This window comes from Sphaeramia orbicularis, chromosome 6 (genome assembly GCF_902148855.1).
Source record: "Sphaeramia orbicularis chromosome 6, fSphaOr1.1, whole genome shotgun sequence".
In the NCBI taxonomy this organism is placed as follows: Eukaryota; Metazoa; Chordata; class Actinopteri; order Kurtiformes; family Apogonidae; genus Sphaeramia; species Sphaeramia orbicularis.
This window is the reverse complement of record NC_043962.1, coordinates 29964148-29981286: the sequence shown is the minus strand read 5'-3', so window position 1 is coordinate 29981286 and position 17139 is coordinate 29964148. Positions and strand designations below refer to the sequence as shown.

General features: G+C 39.6%; 1 protein-coding gene across 3 annotated transcripts in view; it reads right to left on the bottom strand.

The window, feature by feature from the left end:
- The window catches only part of roraa (RAR-related orphan receptor A, paralog a), a 186796-nt gene that overhangs the window by 36267 nt on the left and 133390 nt on the right, over positions 1-17139 (bottom strand). The window contains exon 1 of one of the 3 annotated variants that reach the window (XM_030137425.1): positions 10111-10248. The exons of the other annotated variants lie outside the window; for them this stretch is intronic. Within the exon in view, the coding sequence (XP_029993285.1) occupies positions 10111-10141 (31 nt within the window). The 5' untranslated portion in view covers positions 10142-10248. Of the gene's footprint in view, positions 1-10110; positions 10249-17139 lie in introns of those variants that run through there. 3 annotated transcript variants of the gene reach the window in all.

Genomic DNA, 17139 nt, shown 5'->3' with positions numbered 1-17139 from the left:
AGTGTGAGGATTTTATAAAAATACATTTTTCATTTCCATCCTTTTTTCTAATGCTCATAAAAATATGTGGATGGAAAAAAAGACATTTAAAAGCATCTTAAACTTCTACATCTCCATAAGACAGCATACCAATTTGTCCCAAAATTAATTATTTATAAGCATTTTAAAAACTTAGAATTAGTGGTTTATGACACAAAACTATGTATATGTGGTTATTAGATGTTTTAAGTGTTAATAATTGTGCAGCAGGCTGTTTATTGTTATTCGACCATTGGTGCTTGACAAGCTGCAACACTATTCATTTAATAAACACAAATTACAGGTAAGAAACACACTTTAGTGCTTAAATCGACTTTTTGCAGAATAAAATATTTATTAAATGTTCATAGACCTGAATTAAAGCAAAACATTCTCAAATTCACAGAAGGAGTTTCCAACAACTATCAAACACTATGATGTATAAATAATAACCAGGAATAACAAAATCCATAATTTACAGGGACTGTAGTCAAAAACATAGCATTACTGAACTGACCATTTGAGGACAATGTTTTATTTTCCATCTACAAATGCATGCAGATACCCTGTGATTTAGTCAGACAGCTGCTAATTATTAAATCAGCAACAAAGGTCGTCTTCAGGCCACATTTGTACAGAACAAAATTTATTTACAGCGGTTGCAATTAAACTCTTATACTGTTTGTAAAAAGAACACTGGCAATAAGGTTACGCAATTGTTTACGGAAAGCAATATGTTAAAGCTCATGGCAGATCTACACAGAGGGTGTTAATTTAATAAGTCCATCTGTCTACACAGGCTATGTAGAGGTCTGCATTTTACTTACACTTAACATGTCTCACTGAGAATCGAGATGCTTTTTTTTTGTGCTTTAAGTCTGTTTTCTTCAGTTTAACATTCAAAACCATTAAATTAACAGGCTCAAAGTTTAATCTAAATGCAAGAGACACACACACGGGCAGAAACCTTAATGTAATAAGCATTCTTTTACTGTTGCAACACTTACATATAAATGTTCACATCAAAAAATCATTTATTTACATTGAACAATACCACAAGTGGGTTCAGGTTTATAAGATAGAATAGGATAGATTTCTTTCCAATATAATATATATATTTTTTAAGTCTACAGTACATTTTCTCTCCATTAGTTTCCAGCCCTTTGCACTTTTACTGTGTGTACTTGGGCAATTTTTCGGAGCATTCACAGCGTAATCACTACCTCACTCACACTGCAATGTTTTAACATTAGACAGCACAGTGAGGGTTTAACATCTACATGAGTTTAATTGGGGTTAGAGCTATAGGTATTTACAGGGAATTTCAGACAACAATGTCCTGCAGTGTTTGTGCAGGAAATGCAAGGTCTGCAGCCTTCAATTTAAAGAGAATAAATACCGTGGTGATGCTCTCATAAGACAGTGCATGTCTTCAAAGAGCTACATCTAAGGGAGGAATTGATCAGACACTTTTTCTCACACTCGGTAAGCGTAGAAAGGAATAAATTATTTGAGCGGTGTCTATCTCCTTATTTTCATCGGCCTCTGATTAATTACCTTAGGGCTTGCTAATGAGAATGTGTAAATGAATACAATGTTAGTCTTCTATGTATATGATGTTTACTCAAGTTTGCTGAGGCCGTAGAAGAAAAAAACCCAAAATCCCTTATGTATAAATTATAATAATCCTACTTCAAGAGCAAAAAAAAAAAAATCCTGAGATCAAAGCAGAAAGGCCCAATGTAATCATGTGTCAAAAGATCAAAAAACAACTTCCTTACCCACTCAAGTGGGCAAGGTGTGTCAAACATTCAGTATTTTTGCACTGATCACTGCAAATTTAAGTAAAAATAAGCTCCACCTACTTTCTGTCACGTCTGTACTTATTTCCCCTCTTACCTTTAGTTTATATACAGTGTGATCCATTATAATGAAGCTGATACATGATGAAAAAGTAAATATGATTAATTTAAGACAAAAGAAAATTAAAATCCAAACCATTCTTTAATTTTAAGTTTTATACAGTAACAATAAAATCAAACATACATCAAACATACAGATGAACTCACTAATAAACATCGGTAAAGTGTATAGAAAATAATGGAATGTTACTAAAATCAGTATCATACTGTATCTTTAAATGTTCATAAATACAAAGATTGGTGGGGTTCAACATATTAACACAGCTTTACACATATTTAATCACAGTTGATGTGGTCATACTGTCTTGGTTTGTGTCCGTCACCACTGCAGGGTATTACCTTAATGCTGAGACAACAGCAATTCTTTACACGTGGAACTCCAGCAGCTTTACTACAGATCCAGATACTGTAACATATTATAATAAATGACCCTTCAAAAAAAACAAAACAAAAAAAACCAAAAACAATTCTTCTTTTCATCATCTTATTAAGAGGTAGTAATCTGTTTGTTTGGATGTGCATAAACAAATGAAAGTTCAAGTAATAATTTTGCGTTCACTAGACGCCATACTATATTCTGTTAATTGTATTTTCATTAGGCACAATAATGAAACACTGAAGACTTGAAGCCATAAGTAGTAAAACTGTGGGTGATGTGTATGACAGTCATTAGCAGAGGGCTGCACAGCTTTGATAGTAATTGAGAATGCTCTGTTTGGGCAGATCCCTCCTCTGTTGCCCCAAGTCACACATTAAAGACATTAAAACAGCCATCAGCACACTAGGAACAGGGCTGTCTTTCGTTCCCATCCAACTATTGACAAAACCAAAACTTAGAGATGACAGGCTCTGATTTGTAACTAAGCGACAGATCCCTGCAAGCAAATAAAGCAGCCGTGCCAGTCTTTTTGCTAGAAAACTCTTATTTGTTTCCCTATGACAGAAATCCACTGAACAGCACATAAACCCTTAAAAGTTTACACGAGGATACATTTTTGAGTAAGTGAGGAGCTATTTCTTTCAATTTATCTGATGCCTTCGTCTCGTGTATTGGATTCTGGGAGCTCTGAAAATGAGCAAAGAAAGAGCTTTTTTACATCAGGGATGAAGATCCTTTGTTTTGCCCAAATTAGGCTCCTGTAAGACGATCATAAGCACATCCTGAGACTTTGAGCGAGGGTCTTTGCTGACGCTGCTGTTGGTGAGGCTGGACTAGGCTGAGCTGAGCAGCCAGGTTGACAAGGACCTGTGCTCAGCACTAGGAAAGCTCTCATCCAGAAACAAGAAGCCCAGGGGAACAAAGACAACAATATGCCAAAAAACCTACTTGAAAACAACAAAACAACCCAAAAAGCCTCCAAAAGAGTCAGTGGTGGGTGATTGCCAGCTGCACTCCAGATTACTAGGCTCTCAGAGTCTTTCAGCAATCGTTAAGAGCTGTAGCATCATCTCCACTCCTTAATCAGTTCAGCTGGGGAGGGATGGATCCTGACATGCAAAAGCCTCAGCCTGATGGGGAATAAACTCATAATCAGCAATCAGATATTCCACATTGCTAGAGGGGGCGGGGAGCTCATCTCAGATAGGTCAAGGATCTCTCCACAGCCTGTTAACCCCTCTGCTCCAGCTGGGAAACATCCATATATGCATTATTAGGCATTTCCCATACAAGGAATGTTTGCTCTTTTCTTCTTGTTGCATGTCTTGTACATTGCTTTGTTGACTCTGGTGGTTGACTCACTTATTTAGGATATTGAGGCAGACATGTGCAGATCCATGCAGTTCTTTTTTTTTCCTGTATATATTAACTATATGAATACAGATCAAATTTCAAACAGAAACACACTCTATTTATAAATGGGCTTGGATTTCATTAGCGCACTATGTCCCTGAATTAGCCATGTGCTGCGCCTTTAAACAAAGTTCATTGCCTTGCACATTCTAATGCCTTTCATCTTTGTAATTAGCACTGAAGCAGCATTTCTTTTATTTCAAATGAATGCATGTGCATAAAAATCAATCTTAAGCAGACTATTCTTGCAAGGCTGTTTTTCTTTATTATTTATGATGATAAATTCCTTTCATGCAGCTTAGATGAGATGAGGAGCACTTTATGCTGCTAACCTTGAATGTTTGTTGAGTTTTGCACTCCAGCCTGTGCAGGTTCCTCTGGGAACCCGGAACATCCTCTGTTACACTCCACTGCCTGGTGGCGACATGGAACCGGTGTGGGTGCTGATGGGGAAGTTAGGAGACTTGCAAATTGAAAACTCTGTAGTACAGATGTTCATGCCATTTGTCTTGAAGAGCACCCCCTAGTGCTCAGGAGGATTTTCACTCTTCCTTATTCATCAGCACAGACGCCAGATCAGATGAGTGTAAATGATGCCATCCTACAAGTAGAACCCCTAATGGCCTCTGCTGGGACGTGTAATCAAACGCCTCACACACTTCTCTCCCTTTTGTAATCAAGCGGGAGAACGCATGTTGTGACGACCTTTGTTATAACGCTGCCTGTTCCCTCATCTCATCAAAATTCCATACACCTCTCATTTTTCATCCTTTGTTCCCTGCCAGGGTCCCTAGATGCCGGAGCCATTCTCCATGGAGCAGAGGGGAGTGTGACTTAGTATGCTGTGACCTCTGACCCTTTCTCATTCCTTGACACTCCATTCTCGCTATTTCAGCAATGCCACAGTCATGTACAGCCCTTCCTCTTACCTATACTACCAATTTAACAGACCCTTACAGGTGTAAATCATTTTTAACAATGGCCATAGAATATGTCTGCATAAATGCTGACACCGACAGTGACAGTGCTTATCAGCGGCTGTCACACAGAGCTTCTTTTGAGTCACCTTAGGTCACATTAGCACGCGAAAAGGGCTCTGCTCTCATCTCACCTATGCTGGACTGACACAGGAGCAGGATAAAGGTGATAAACCACACAAACAATACTCCTCTTCTTGCTCGCTGCTGGCATGCTCGTCTAGCAGGGAGATCTGATTACAACTGAGAAGAGAGCAGCTTGGTGTTTCATGGAAAAGCAGGTCAACTGGAGAGTGCTGTCAAAGTTAGGGAGTCACCGGCCTGATGGAGGAGGAGGGAAACCTATCCGACATTGGCGGGGAGAGACAGAGGTTTGTCTTCAGCCTCACAGTAATGGACTTTATTTACTCCACCATTAACGACAGAGAGAGCCGGGGAGATGATGGAAGCAAGAAGCCTACACGTACGACTCTAGAGGGGGATGCATTAGTGTTGTGGTGTTGCTCCTCACCTCCTATCTCTTTTGGTTTCTCCCCCATCTCCCTTTGGCTCACACACAAGAGACGGAGCTGCCCCACTGCCAACACCTAACTCCTTATGTGTTTTTCTGTCCTCAGTGTTTGAGTCAGACAAAACGCAAAATCAATAATGCTTTTTCTCCCCCATTTCCTCTTTGATGCAACTTCAAAAAGCCAATGGACAGCCCTCCAGAGACCCACAGAGGAAAAAGCCAATGGTACGAAACACACTCTGAATGAAAGTACAAGGGAAAAACTTCACCCTTCACTCCTTTAAAACACTGTTAACTTCTAAGCCCCAAATGGCAAAGCATATGAGGGCAACAAGGGCATGAGAGGCTGAAGAAGAGTTATACTTATTAATCTATGTACTTTATTGTTACTTTCATGCACTGATATATTCTTCAAAGCTAGGCTATACATTAAATGTGCATATCATTACAAGGAGAGTATGCATATCCCTAATTACAATTGCACAGAACAAATGAATAAACTACCCTGTCTTTATTTTCTATGCATATTCTTGTGTGCAAACTGCAGAAAAAAAAAAAATAAATAAATAAATAAATAAAATAAAGTAAAAGTGTTCTTTAACTTCACGGACTGTGGTATATGATAATCTAAGGTGTGCTGACAGTGGAAGTATTCTATCTGCAGCTAAATGCTGCATGACAGGGAGACACTTCAAAGGATCTATAAGTGACTCCTGAAATACTGAGTGAAAGTAAAGTAGGAAATTGCTCTTAAGTTAGAGGCATTTGACTAAGCCCAGCGAGGTGTTTTACCTGACTGGAGAGCAAAATCGGGAACCCTGACTGAACTCTGTGAGAATGTTTCAACATAAGTAAAATCATCTCATGTGGGCCGATGGTTATCTTGAGCTGCTGTTTGTTGTACCCTACTGTTTGATTGGGCATATGACATGAGAGTCATTTAACCTTGCCTGTGATTGGACTAATCTGTCAAAACCACAAAGTGTGACTGACAAGACAAGATGACTGACAGAGCTGTCACTCTCACAATGCAATGACACGGATCAAGTCAGAGATAGATGTTTGTACAGTAAACATTACAGTCACACACACACATACAAAAAATAATAATAATTATAATAATCACTTTTCTGCAACTGTGTGGACAATTATTGTATTTTCTATACATGGGGAAATCAATACTTGTCTCCTTCGATATTATGTATAGTTCAAAATAAAAATTGAAAAAGGTCATTGTGTGTTTTTTTCCCATTAATTTTGTCTCAATATATCTTGTTGTAGTAATCACCAATTGATTATGTGATTTATATCATTAGAGATAGGATAGCCCACAGCAGTTAATAATAATTTACTGAGAATAACTGGCAATATTGATTTAAAAAAACATAAAATAGTGCACTATACACAACCTAAAACACAATTACAAATTACAAACAGTTGCCTATCACTACACTCCTCTCATTTTTTCTGCTTTTCTCTCCTCCTCTCTGGAGAGTGCACCTCCCTATCCTCCCAACTTCTATGGAGCCAAATCAAAAATCCATGCTCTCAATGGGCAGTCAATATCTCATTAACCAGTCCTTCCACACACAGTCGGGCAGCCAGGATGTTCGTCTGAGTGTGCACAGCATAGACTGGCACACCTCACACACTTTAATAACCTGTGGGGACGCCATTCCACTTCCTCAGCCAGCTAAGAGGTGCTTTAGCCCTCTCTGCTGCCTCCAGTTTACCACTTGTTTCATGTTTCTCTACTGAGATATTATCTTCTTGATCCGAATGTAAATGCAATCAAAATTCCAATTCAATCAAAATATCCATTATAAATGCAGAGTTTATTAACTGTGTACTTTTGCTACTCTACAACATTGCATTTTATATTAACAATGTTAATATTGACATTGAAGTAACAGTATATTTTACCCAAGAAAAAATAGGATACATTAACAGTTCTGAAAATATCCCTTCCTTGTAATTGGGCCTTTAAAACCTTTCTCTAAATCCTTGCAGGTGACTTGCTCTATATTTGCCTTCACCTTAATCTGTGGTGATTTTTCCTTTGGCTCTTCATGTCCTCAGCCCCTAACTGGATAATAGCCAATCTTGTTAACCTCTGCTTTAATGTGCGAGAGCCTGCAGCACTGTGTAGTGAGCACTTCCATCGGCAACTGATAGAAAGAGACAAAGAGTACCAAATCTACAGCAAATATTTACAGCCTTGTTAACATAGCCTTAAAGCGCCTATCACAAGATATTTGGCTTTACCTCCTGTACGGCCCCAGAACATTTTTTACAGTCTAGTACACACTCGTGCCAGATCACATATTTATGTGCAGTCTGCATGCTCACTCGTGGTTTACTGGGCCTTTACACCATTTCAGAAAGTGCTGCTGTGTATACCTTACCAAGATAATGCCATTATTAAAGGGTTAATTATATGTACTATAGATGAGAAGCACTTTTTACCTTTTCTGTCGATCCACACATCAAACAACTTTCTTTAATTATGTAATTGGAATTTTCATCTTAATTGTGCTGAGTAGGCTGGCTAATTTGCATGGGGTAATGAGAGGGATGTTTCCATTACAGGTAATTAGGTACTTGAGAGGCAGTGGTGTGGTAGAGAAACTGAACAGAGAGGAAGAGGTGGGTAGGAGGGCTGCAGGATAGAGACAAAGCCACAGAAACAAACAGAGACGATCTTATAACATATTACCCTCTTTTGCGTTGTATATGTAGTTGATGTGAAATACAGAGAGTGACACATGAAAAACAAGAAAAGATGCATGTGCAAATAAAAAAAAAAATCACCAGTAATGGAGTAATATTAGCCATGCAAGAACGAAGGGCATGCAAGAGAGGCAGGAAAAGTCATGTGTGCTGATCATCTATTTCACTGACCATTTCCAGGAAGAAATTACTATTGCTATTTAAATTAGTTTCCTATTGCACTGCTTGTTCACATTTTAATTTAATTTCTGACACTGTTAGAAAATCCTATCATGATACCAGAAGCTACTGTCAAATTGCACGCACCCATAAGGGTAAGGACAGGGCTAAGAGGAAAGAGAAAGACAGGCAGCCAGCCAGAAACTGACTAATAAACACAATCATTTAGATGAACACGACAAGTTCAGTAAATAGCAGCATTGTCTATATTCAATCATCTAAATTTACTTATTTCATCAATTTAATTTTCCTCTTTTTAGGTTTCATATATGGGCTATTGAAATGTTGTTTTTACATATAAAAGCAACAAAGCACAGAATACACAAAATTTGTCCAAAAACATACATTCATAAATCCACATTCACTATAAATGACATATAAAGGTCAAAGGCCATTTTCATACGTTTCACTTTAAAAACACAGTTGTACTCCTCTTTAATTTCACACAAGTCAGACAAGTATCACAAGAGACGGCAAGCATCACTTTACAAAAGTGTTCGTCAAAATAGATAGAAAAATAACACGGCATGGAGACTGTGGAGTTTCACAAACAGCAAGATATTTAATAGCATCTAGAATGTGAAGGTTGTAAGTAACAATGCAGATTAAATTAGGAGAGTTCACAAACACTTTCACTGATATTAATAATCATATGATATTTAGTCTATAAGACATTTGTAAAATTATATTATCATATATAAATAATAGTTTTAGTCCTGTATTGATATTAAATGTGATAAAAAGAAATTATATATATGCATATACATTTTTTTTTTAAATTATTTTTGCTGTTTTTTTACAGGTCTAAATATAACAGAATCAGAGCCAATTTTAATGACTGACCTTTCTTATTTAACACTGAATGACACATGTCTGTCTCATCATGATCATTGAATTTGACAATATGAACTGTGCACATGAACACATATGTTTAAATATGGTTATTCACATTTTTCTGCATGGAAGAATGAAAGTGTAGTCATATGTGTGAAAAATATGATTATGTGCATGTGTGTGCAAGCATGCATGAGAGGAGTGTGAACTGTACTGTATCTCTGACTACTTTCAGTGGCTGTCTGCGCGGATGTGTGTGTGCGCATGTATGCTTGTATGATGGAGGGGGTGGAAGAGCTGGGATTAAGCATACTAGATCAACATCACAGCGACTGGGAGGACCCAGTCCTGCTCTCATGGCCACACATGTAAACCCGACTACCCCAAAAATAGGTCAGTGGAACAAACACACTTCCACACAGATATACACACACATGCACCAGTATCAACTCAAAGAATCACAGTCTGCCAGCCACGGCAGTGCCTTGTCGCCCGCCTGCGACCCACGTTCAACACTGCCACGCACATCTTCCCGCGGAACAGACACGTCCTCTGGACTGGAACAACAGGATTAAGAACGGGGCAAAAAGGAATAGCGACAGGAACACCCCCACCCTCTCCGACCTTCTGCCCTCCCTCTGAATGCATCCTCACAAAAAAAAAAAAAAACTTCTGCTCTGAGGTCTAGGAGCTGTTCTTGTCAGAGATGAACACAGCAAAGACTACACCGGTTGTGGTTTCCACGTTACCCCACACAACAGTAACATAAGAAACACTGAAAATAATACAATCAAAGCAAAATACCTTTACACTTGTGCTAAACATTCAACATTTCTAGCTGTGCATATCTAAAAAAAAAAAAAAAAAAAAAAAAATTACCATGCATTAAATGAGATATAATTAAAGCTTGATTCACTTGCAAGCATTCAGAAGCACTGTATTACTGTATTTCTCCCTCCCTCGCTCTCCTTATTTCCCTCTCCCTCTCCCTCTGTCACACTCATGCCTTGCAAATGAAATGCAAAGAGTTGGCAGGCTATGAATAGCGGAGCTGTACTTCCCTACTTGTTACTCTGTATGCAGGATCAGCATGCATTTTGCTCTTACCTTTCATAGCTGAAATCACAAAATACATCATTAAGCTTCGAGTCCATAAGAGAATAACTATCACCAGCGCAAAGCCCTCCACTGCTGTCTCAGCAGCAGCTGGCCAGCACAGCTCTGTCTCTCAGCCTCCGAGCATGACCACACCAGAATCCATGTGACTGTGACATCAGTGTTCATGTCTGACTGCTCCCCACCCACTAGCCTTTGATTGGCACAGCATGCAGCCAGTAGGGGCGCTGAGAGCTCAGGCAGGGAAGCTGGCCCTCTTCCCACTGATTGCAGTCAAAGCCTTGTATACCGACTTGCTAGACACAGCACACTCTCACTATCTTTTGTAGCTTATCTTTTCGGGCAAGGATAAAGTCAGAACCAGTTCTAGCAGACACCATTTTTTATGCTCTAGTTCTGCCCTTTCTACTTTCTTGGTTTTCTGCCTTTAAAAATGGTGCAATGTCAAGGATAAGAAAAAAGCCAAAGAGGGGATAAAAGGCTAGACGGGGATGAGAAGAGAGAGAGAGGGGGGGGGGGGGGGGGTGAAGGCTAAAAAGAGCTGAGGAAACAACAGACAGAGGAAACAAAAAAAAAAAGAAGAGTGCAGAGAGAATGGATAAGAGGGGTTGTGTCATTTTTCTGTGGCTCAAACACTGAAGCAGTTGGCTCTGTGCTTTTTCTCCTCCTCCCTGTCTGCAGATATGAGTGATCAGTGTGAGGCCAGATGTCTGCGAGCAGCGGTGGACCCTACACAGAGAGATGATGAGTACAGCCTCAGCTTCTTCCTCTGACCCCTCATAGGACCCGCGTGCCCCTCTCTCGCGCACACCGACCGCTCTCACAAACTCTTTTGACAGGTGAGGAAGGGAAGATAGTAGCGGAAGGGTTTGGATGATCCCCTCCACCCCACAGCGACCGGGCGATGAGTTTCTTGCTATCATTTCTCCCCCCCTCTCCATCCCGTGCCCCTCTCTCTCCCACCCTGCCTCCCCTTCCAGTTTCTACCTTCCTCTCTCTCTCTCTCTCCTCCCCCTCTCCTCGCTCATCCTCTCTCATATGATAATCTGTTCTGACTCCTAACCAGCTGCTTCTCTCTGATACAATATTCTGGTTTTAGTGCAATCCAGCCTTGGCCAATAACCACGATGCATTTGGCATTTCCATGAATAAGCTGGTGCTCATATCGTCTTGTCTCAAGACAAACATCATGCAGCCTCAGTTTCAGACTGAAATATCTGAATATAAATATCTGAAATGTAAAAATTAAATGACAAAAAATACATTTATTCCAACTGTTTTCTTTTTTAAATTTAGAATCTTTCACATTTCACATTCTGTCTGGTTGTTTGGTATTAATAACACAACAGCAGCACTGTGTCTTTGTCACAAAAATATATAATATGATGCATCCACTGTGAAATTTAATAATTTATTCATCCCTGTTTTACACAATAAATATCTATATTCATTTGATGTCTTCTGTTCATTGAATAAAGGTACTTCTAACCACATAATATGGAAATGAGGAGTCAGCAGCTTCCAACATAAATCTTCCCATGACAATGTTTCATTAGGACCTCTATGATCCATTAGAGACACTAAACACATTAACTCACGTTGTGTCAACACTGGTCTCTTATTGCACACCGTCTAATGAACAGAATATCATTCAGTGGCTGATAGCATCAAATGAAGCGTGCCGTGGATACAAAAGCAGACCCCGGTAAACTACTCTAAACAAATTCACAGTTATTTCCCTGCAATGTTTGTGTTTCCCCAGAAGATCTTCAAAGTTCACTAGATGAGTCAGGGCCTGGACCACACAGGAACCCGTCTAACTGCCACTACATGTGGTTGGGTCTCAGCGAATGATTGGTGTGCCAGTCAGTTTAGAAACAACTGTGGTTTAACACTGAGCTATGGTTAAGGAAGAAAAAACTAAACATAACAGAGGTAGAGTCTATTAGTTGGTTATATTTCAAAGGTAGATAAAAATCAAATGTTAACACCATGAGAGAGTTTAAAGGATGCTTTGTCTCCGTATAATTATGTGGTGAATAAGAGATGTGACAGTATCCCCCTAAGGTTAGAGGGAATATGAAGACGCTCACTGCCATTTATAACAAAAACAGCTAAGCTACAAATGTCAAATTAATATCAATGTGTCACACCTTAAAAATACCTTCAAAATCTTTTCTACAAAGATTTTTATAAAAAAAAAAAAAAAAAAAAGTATGGTTGAAGACCTTATAAAAGCCTTTTGTCATTCTAACCTGTCATGTTAACACTTAAATTCTTGATTTCCCTAAATTATATGCAACAAAAACAGACGTCAACAACAGAATTCAGATGACATGGATTAAACGTTGGCAGTATATACTTTTATTATATCCTGTATCTCAGAGAAGGACATTTCAAATCTATGTCTCTGATGGTAGACGCAAGATATTTATACATATTTGAGCCGTTAAGGTTTAGCACATACTCAACTAAGCATAAAACGTGCTAACTAATCGTAGCAGATGATGTAGTTACAGCCTTATAGCTTTCAAATCAACTGAACATAATTGTGCTTAAAGGCCCAGACCTCCCTATGGAGAGATGTTTCCAGTAAAGCTGTTTCATTTGCTCTTGATCACACTCTCCGTGACTGCTCAACTCTATGACAGTATGCCAATATGATGCCGCTAATACTTTTTCATTACAGCATTGATTAAGCCACAGAGTCACTGATAATCAAATGTCTGTGGTGTGGTGATGTGTAACCACCTAAATCATTTTGGTCTGTCTTCCTATATCCCCCCAAAATCATGATAGTAAATTTGCAGTGTCTATGAAGTTGACAGAGCCTCTGTCAACATATTTCTAATAGAAATACTCACTTTAACTGGCCATAATTTACTAAATTACAGCAAAACCAGCTCAGTCATGTGTTTCACACTGATTTTGGATTAATTCAAGCAAATGTATTTACTGTAAACAAGCCTTGTGGAATGAAATTCAATTGAGATGAGGTGCGGAGCATCCACTGGTGCCCCTGGAGGAGAGGAAAGGACCAGAGCTGATAATGGCCTCATTAGCAGTCTGTCAGTAGCCATTCCACACACAGACTCACCACACAGCTGATCCACTTTAACTCTTACAACTCTGGAACGGCCTCCGAGACCGAAGACCTGTAGCCTCCTCCGTATTTCACTTTACAGCCTTTGACCGTAGAGTACAAACATTTACAGACTTTGTCAATATGTGCCCCTTTCTTTGTTGTGTTTTCTATTTTAGAGATTTGAGGCATATATTCCACCACAAAGCCACATGGGTGCTGCACCACCAGCCTGAAGCAGCGGTAGAATTAACAAGCTCCAACAGGCACTCCATGAAAACAATACAGATCAATTTAATATAGATGCCAAGGAGTGGAGGGCATAATATTAGAACCATAACAGCACCGGCCCACACCACACAATCATAAACCAATTTAGGGCCATTCCAGGCAATTTCCTGGGGGCTTCCACTTGTGGGAAGACTTCAATAAATCACACAGACAACAAAGGGAATATCTATTTCAGTGAAAATAGAGGACACTATTGGGTTATGTCCAGAGGAAAGCACAGCGTCGCATTTAAAGACAAGTTTAAATAAGAGCATGGAGAGTTTAGAAACACACCACATGTCGCTGCTGTGCGAGTTTTATGGTATAATGTGTAGCTACAGGAAATGCTGTTAACTCATTACGGCTAATGGATTTTCCATGGAGCAGCACAGTGTGGCTAGTCTGGCTGTACATTGAGTCTTGTGCTTTTTTTGAGATCTTTCGCTAGTCATCTGAACAGTAATACTGATCAGATGACTCTATATTAGCAACTATACACTGCCCTTCCTCCTTTATATGCACAACAGCCCCCAGGCCAGCTCAGCACTATTCTCTCTCTTTGCATCTGTCACTCAGTACACATACACAAACACAATATTTATAGATCAGCAGGGTCGAAAGGAGAAATATGAAAGCATATCATTCCTACATAGGTGAAGTATACACCTGTCAACTGTCATATAATCAGAATCAACAACACAGTACTTATAGTGAATGTTTGACAAGGCTATAGCCTTTTGTTATACTGTTATGGTTATTTATAGAGCTACATTTAAATGCCCTTTTTTTTAATAAACACAAAAATAAGATCCTCTGGTATTTCTAAATCAACTGAATCTGATATTTTAGAAAAAGAGGAAAAAAAAACCCACATATCAGTATGACGGCAGAGCCAAGTTATAAACCATGGATTGACCAAGTTTCGCATCATAAAAGCCAGACCTGCTGTGGTGATGATAACAGATTAGGAACAATATAACTAACTCAGTGGGAAATGTTACATGTCCATAGCTGTTTTTTGCGCTGTGTTATTTGTGTTATAAAACTGAAACACAGTGCAATTTCATCTTATCTTTGGGGATTTCAGTAGCAATGATCTGGCTCTTCGTCTGAATTATACAGCCTTAAAGAAAATCTGTTATTCAACAACAAAAAATAAGTTATTCAACAAACATCACCATTTAATGAGCTGGAATAAATGCATTCACCGGATAAAAAGGCAGGGGTAAGGAGTGATCAGTGCGAAGGTAGAATGCTATCATATACCTCAAGGAACAATTTTTCAATAGATCAATAGAAATCAGATTTAACAATGAATTGCACTGCATCTCTTTTGTGTGAGGCTGCCCTTGGGGACAGAGAGGAAAGGGATAGGAGGATAGAGAAAGAAGGAGCGAAAAGGAACGAAGAGGGGAGATTATCGCAGGCATGGCAGCCTGTGTGAGAGGCTTAGCCTGGCTAGGCAGGGAGGTGGAACCCTGTGAATTCTAATGAACTGGCAAGACTCCCCCAAAACCAGCTCCATCTCCATGGCATGAGGACGACAGGAGGGAAGGAGGAGGTGATTAGGGAGCCACATCCCCTGTACAGCAAACCAAACAGAGCAGGTCATTTTCCCTGTGATAATTATGGCTATAACCAGGCATGAGGGATTGGTAATGGACCTTCTTATTCTTCATGCCCTGCAAAGGCAACCACTGAGCTTGTCAAGGGGAGAAGCATGATGATGTGTTTTTTTTCTGTTGGTAGGGTGACTCCGGTAAGAGTTGCAATGGCCGTTGAAAAGGGCAGCGGGGGAACCTGGCCTTTGAGGGAGAAGTTAACGAATGAACTTCATTATTGAGGAGCATACCAGGGAGACCCCCCGGAGTGTGTGATGTATTACCTAGCGTCAAACTTACACACTCCCCCAACATCACCAATATAGCCCGACATCAGCTCTGGGGGGAGAAAGGCGTGTAAACTAAAATAGTTAACCTTCTGGCTTGAGGCAACAAAGTGAGAAAGGAAGGAGGAATGAATTAAACAGTGATCTGTTATATTTATGTCAATACAAAAACCTCTACATTTATTTTACTGTGTATTTATTCTGAACAATTTCACTATTTTTCTCTCCTGAAACACCAAAGTGAATAATGAGGTAGTGCCTTTTCCTGAGACTGCTCAGTGCAGAAACCCTCAGAAGAAAACTGTTTGAGCTTAAACTAACACACACTTAATGTTCTCTCTGTGACTTGAGGTAATGCAGTTGGTCCAGAGAGGCAGTCCAGATCAGCGCAATGTAGATTACTCTCATTTATTAAAAAGCAGCTCTATTCAAGCATGAAAGTAACTTTTCCTAAGTTCTATGAGCTTATAAAAACAAGTGACCCACAGAGGGACTTATGTTTTCCTCAAGATTGAGGGAGATCTTCAGGCTATTCACGACGTGCACCACTTAGCCTTCCCCCTTCTCCTCTTCCACGGGGCCTGAATGGAGTTTCTCTACGGTGGACGGGCAGCTCTTTTACTGAGCGCACTCTCAACACTTTTACTCTTGACTTATGAGGATGCCATGGGTGCAGGGGAGTGATTCATCACTGGGTGTGCTCCTCTTGCACCCTCACACATTAGTAATGTGGTCCGCTGAGGAGGAGTCCTGTCATCAGTCTGTACCTGGACCCTCTGAACAAGGTAGGTCAACAGGAGGCAGCAGTGGATGGCCCACTTTTAGTCTTTCACAGCACCTTTAAGTTTCCTCCAGCTCTGCCACAGCTGAGCCTGACGGACATACTAAGACCAGCCTGGTCAAGGGGAGACACTGCCTTGGTGCTGTAACTGGTGTACTCACTTTATCTGTTGACTCAGTGAAGCTTGTCCTCCCAAGGCCCAAGTACAGCCAGCAAACAGAAACTTGGCGAAAGGTTAAAGGGAGAGGAAAATAGTATCTTCATTCAAAATATTACAAAGTGTTAATGCAAGAAAAGGAAAACAAACAAGAAATGACTCATAGCATAGATAAAAAGTTCCCAGACTTATCCATCTGAAACTGCCTGAGGGAATTTCATCACAAGACTCCGTAGACTTCTGTACCAAAACCGCAACAAAATATGTGGCAAACACATGATTGTGTGTTCTGAAATACAGAGCCACTTTAAGTCAGCATAAGCCTTTGACCTTAACGTCGCAGGTAATGCACATTTAAATACCTACCTCAGTATTCATGTTTGTCATTTTACTTCTGAAGATTAGGTGTAAAAAGGCTATTTGAAACCAAAACACAGGATTAAGGGATAATGCTGCTCTGTGTCTTGTGAGTCGACCTTGATTCTGTAATCCAGCACAATACTGGAGAACAGCATATTTCTCTCTCTTGTACATTCAATACTCTCACTGTTGAACAGCTCACTCTGATGTAATGGCAAAAGCATAATGGCACCATGCTGAGAGAAAAGTAATCTGAATTAAGAGGAAGTTCATTGTAATATCTGTGTAATAGCAGTGGAAATAGCATTAAAAGATTTGTACATAGCAAAACATCACTGATAGTTGATTTATGTTTGATTTTGTATAAAAGAAAAATTGGGCTCACTGTGTTGTTCCAAATAAAAGCAAGTGTGTGTGTGTGTGTGTGTGTGGGGGGGGGGGACTGTAAAAAAAAAAAAAAAACTTAAGTGAATTGATTTGAA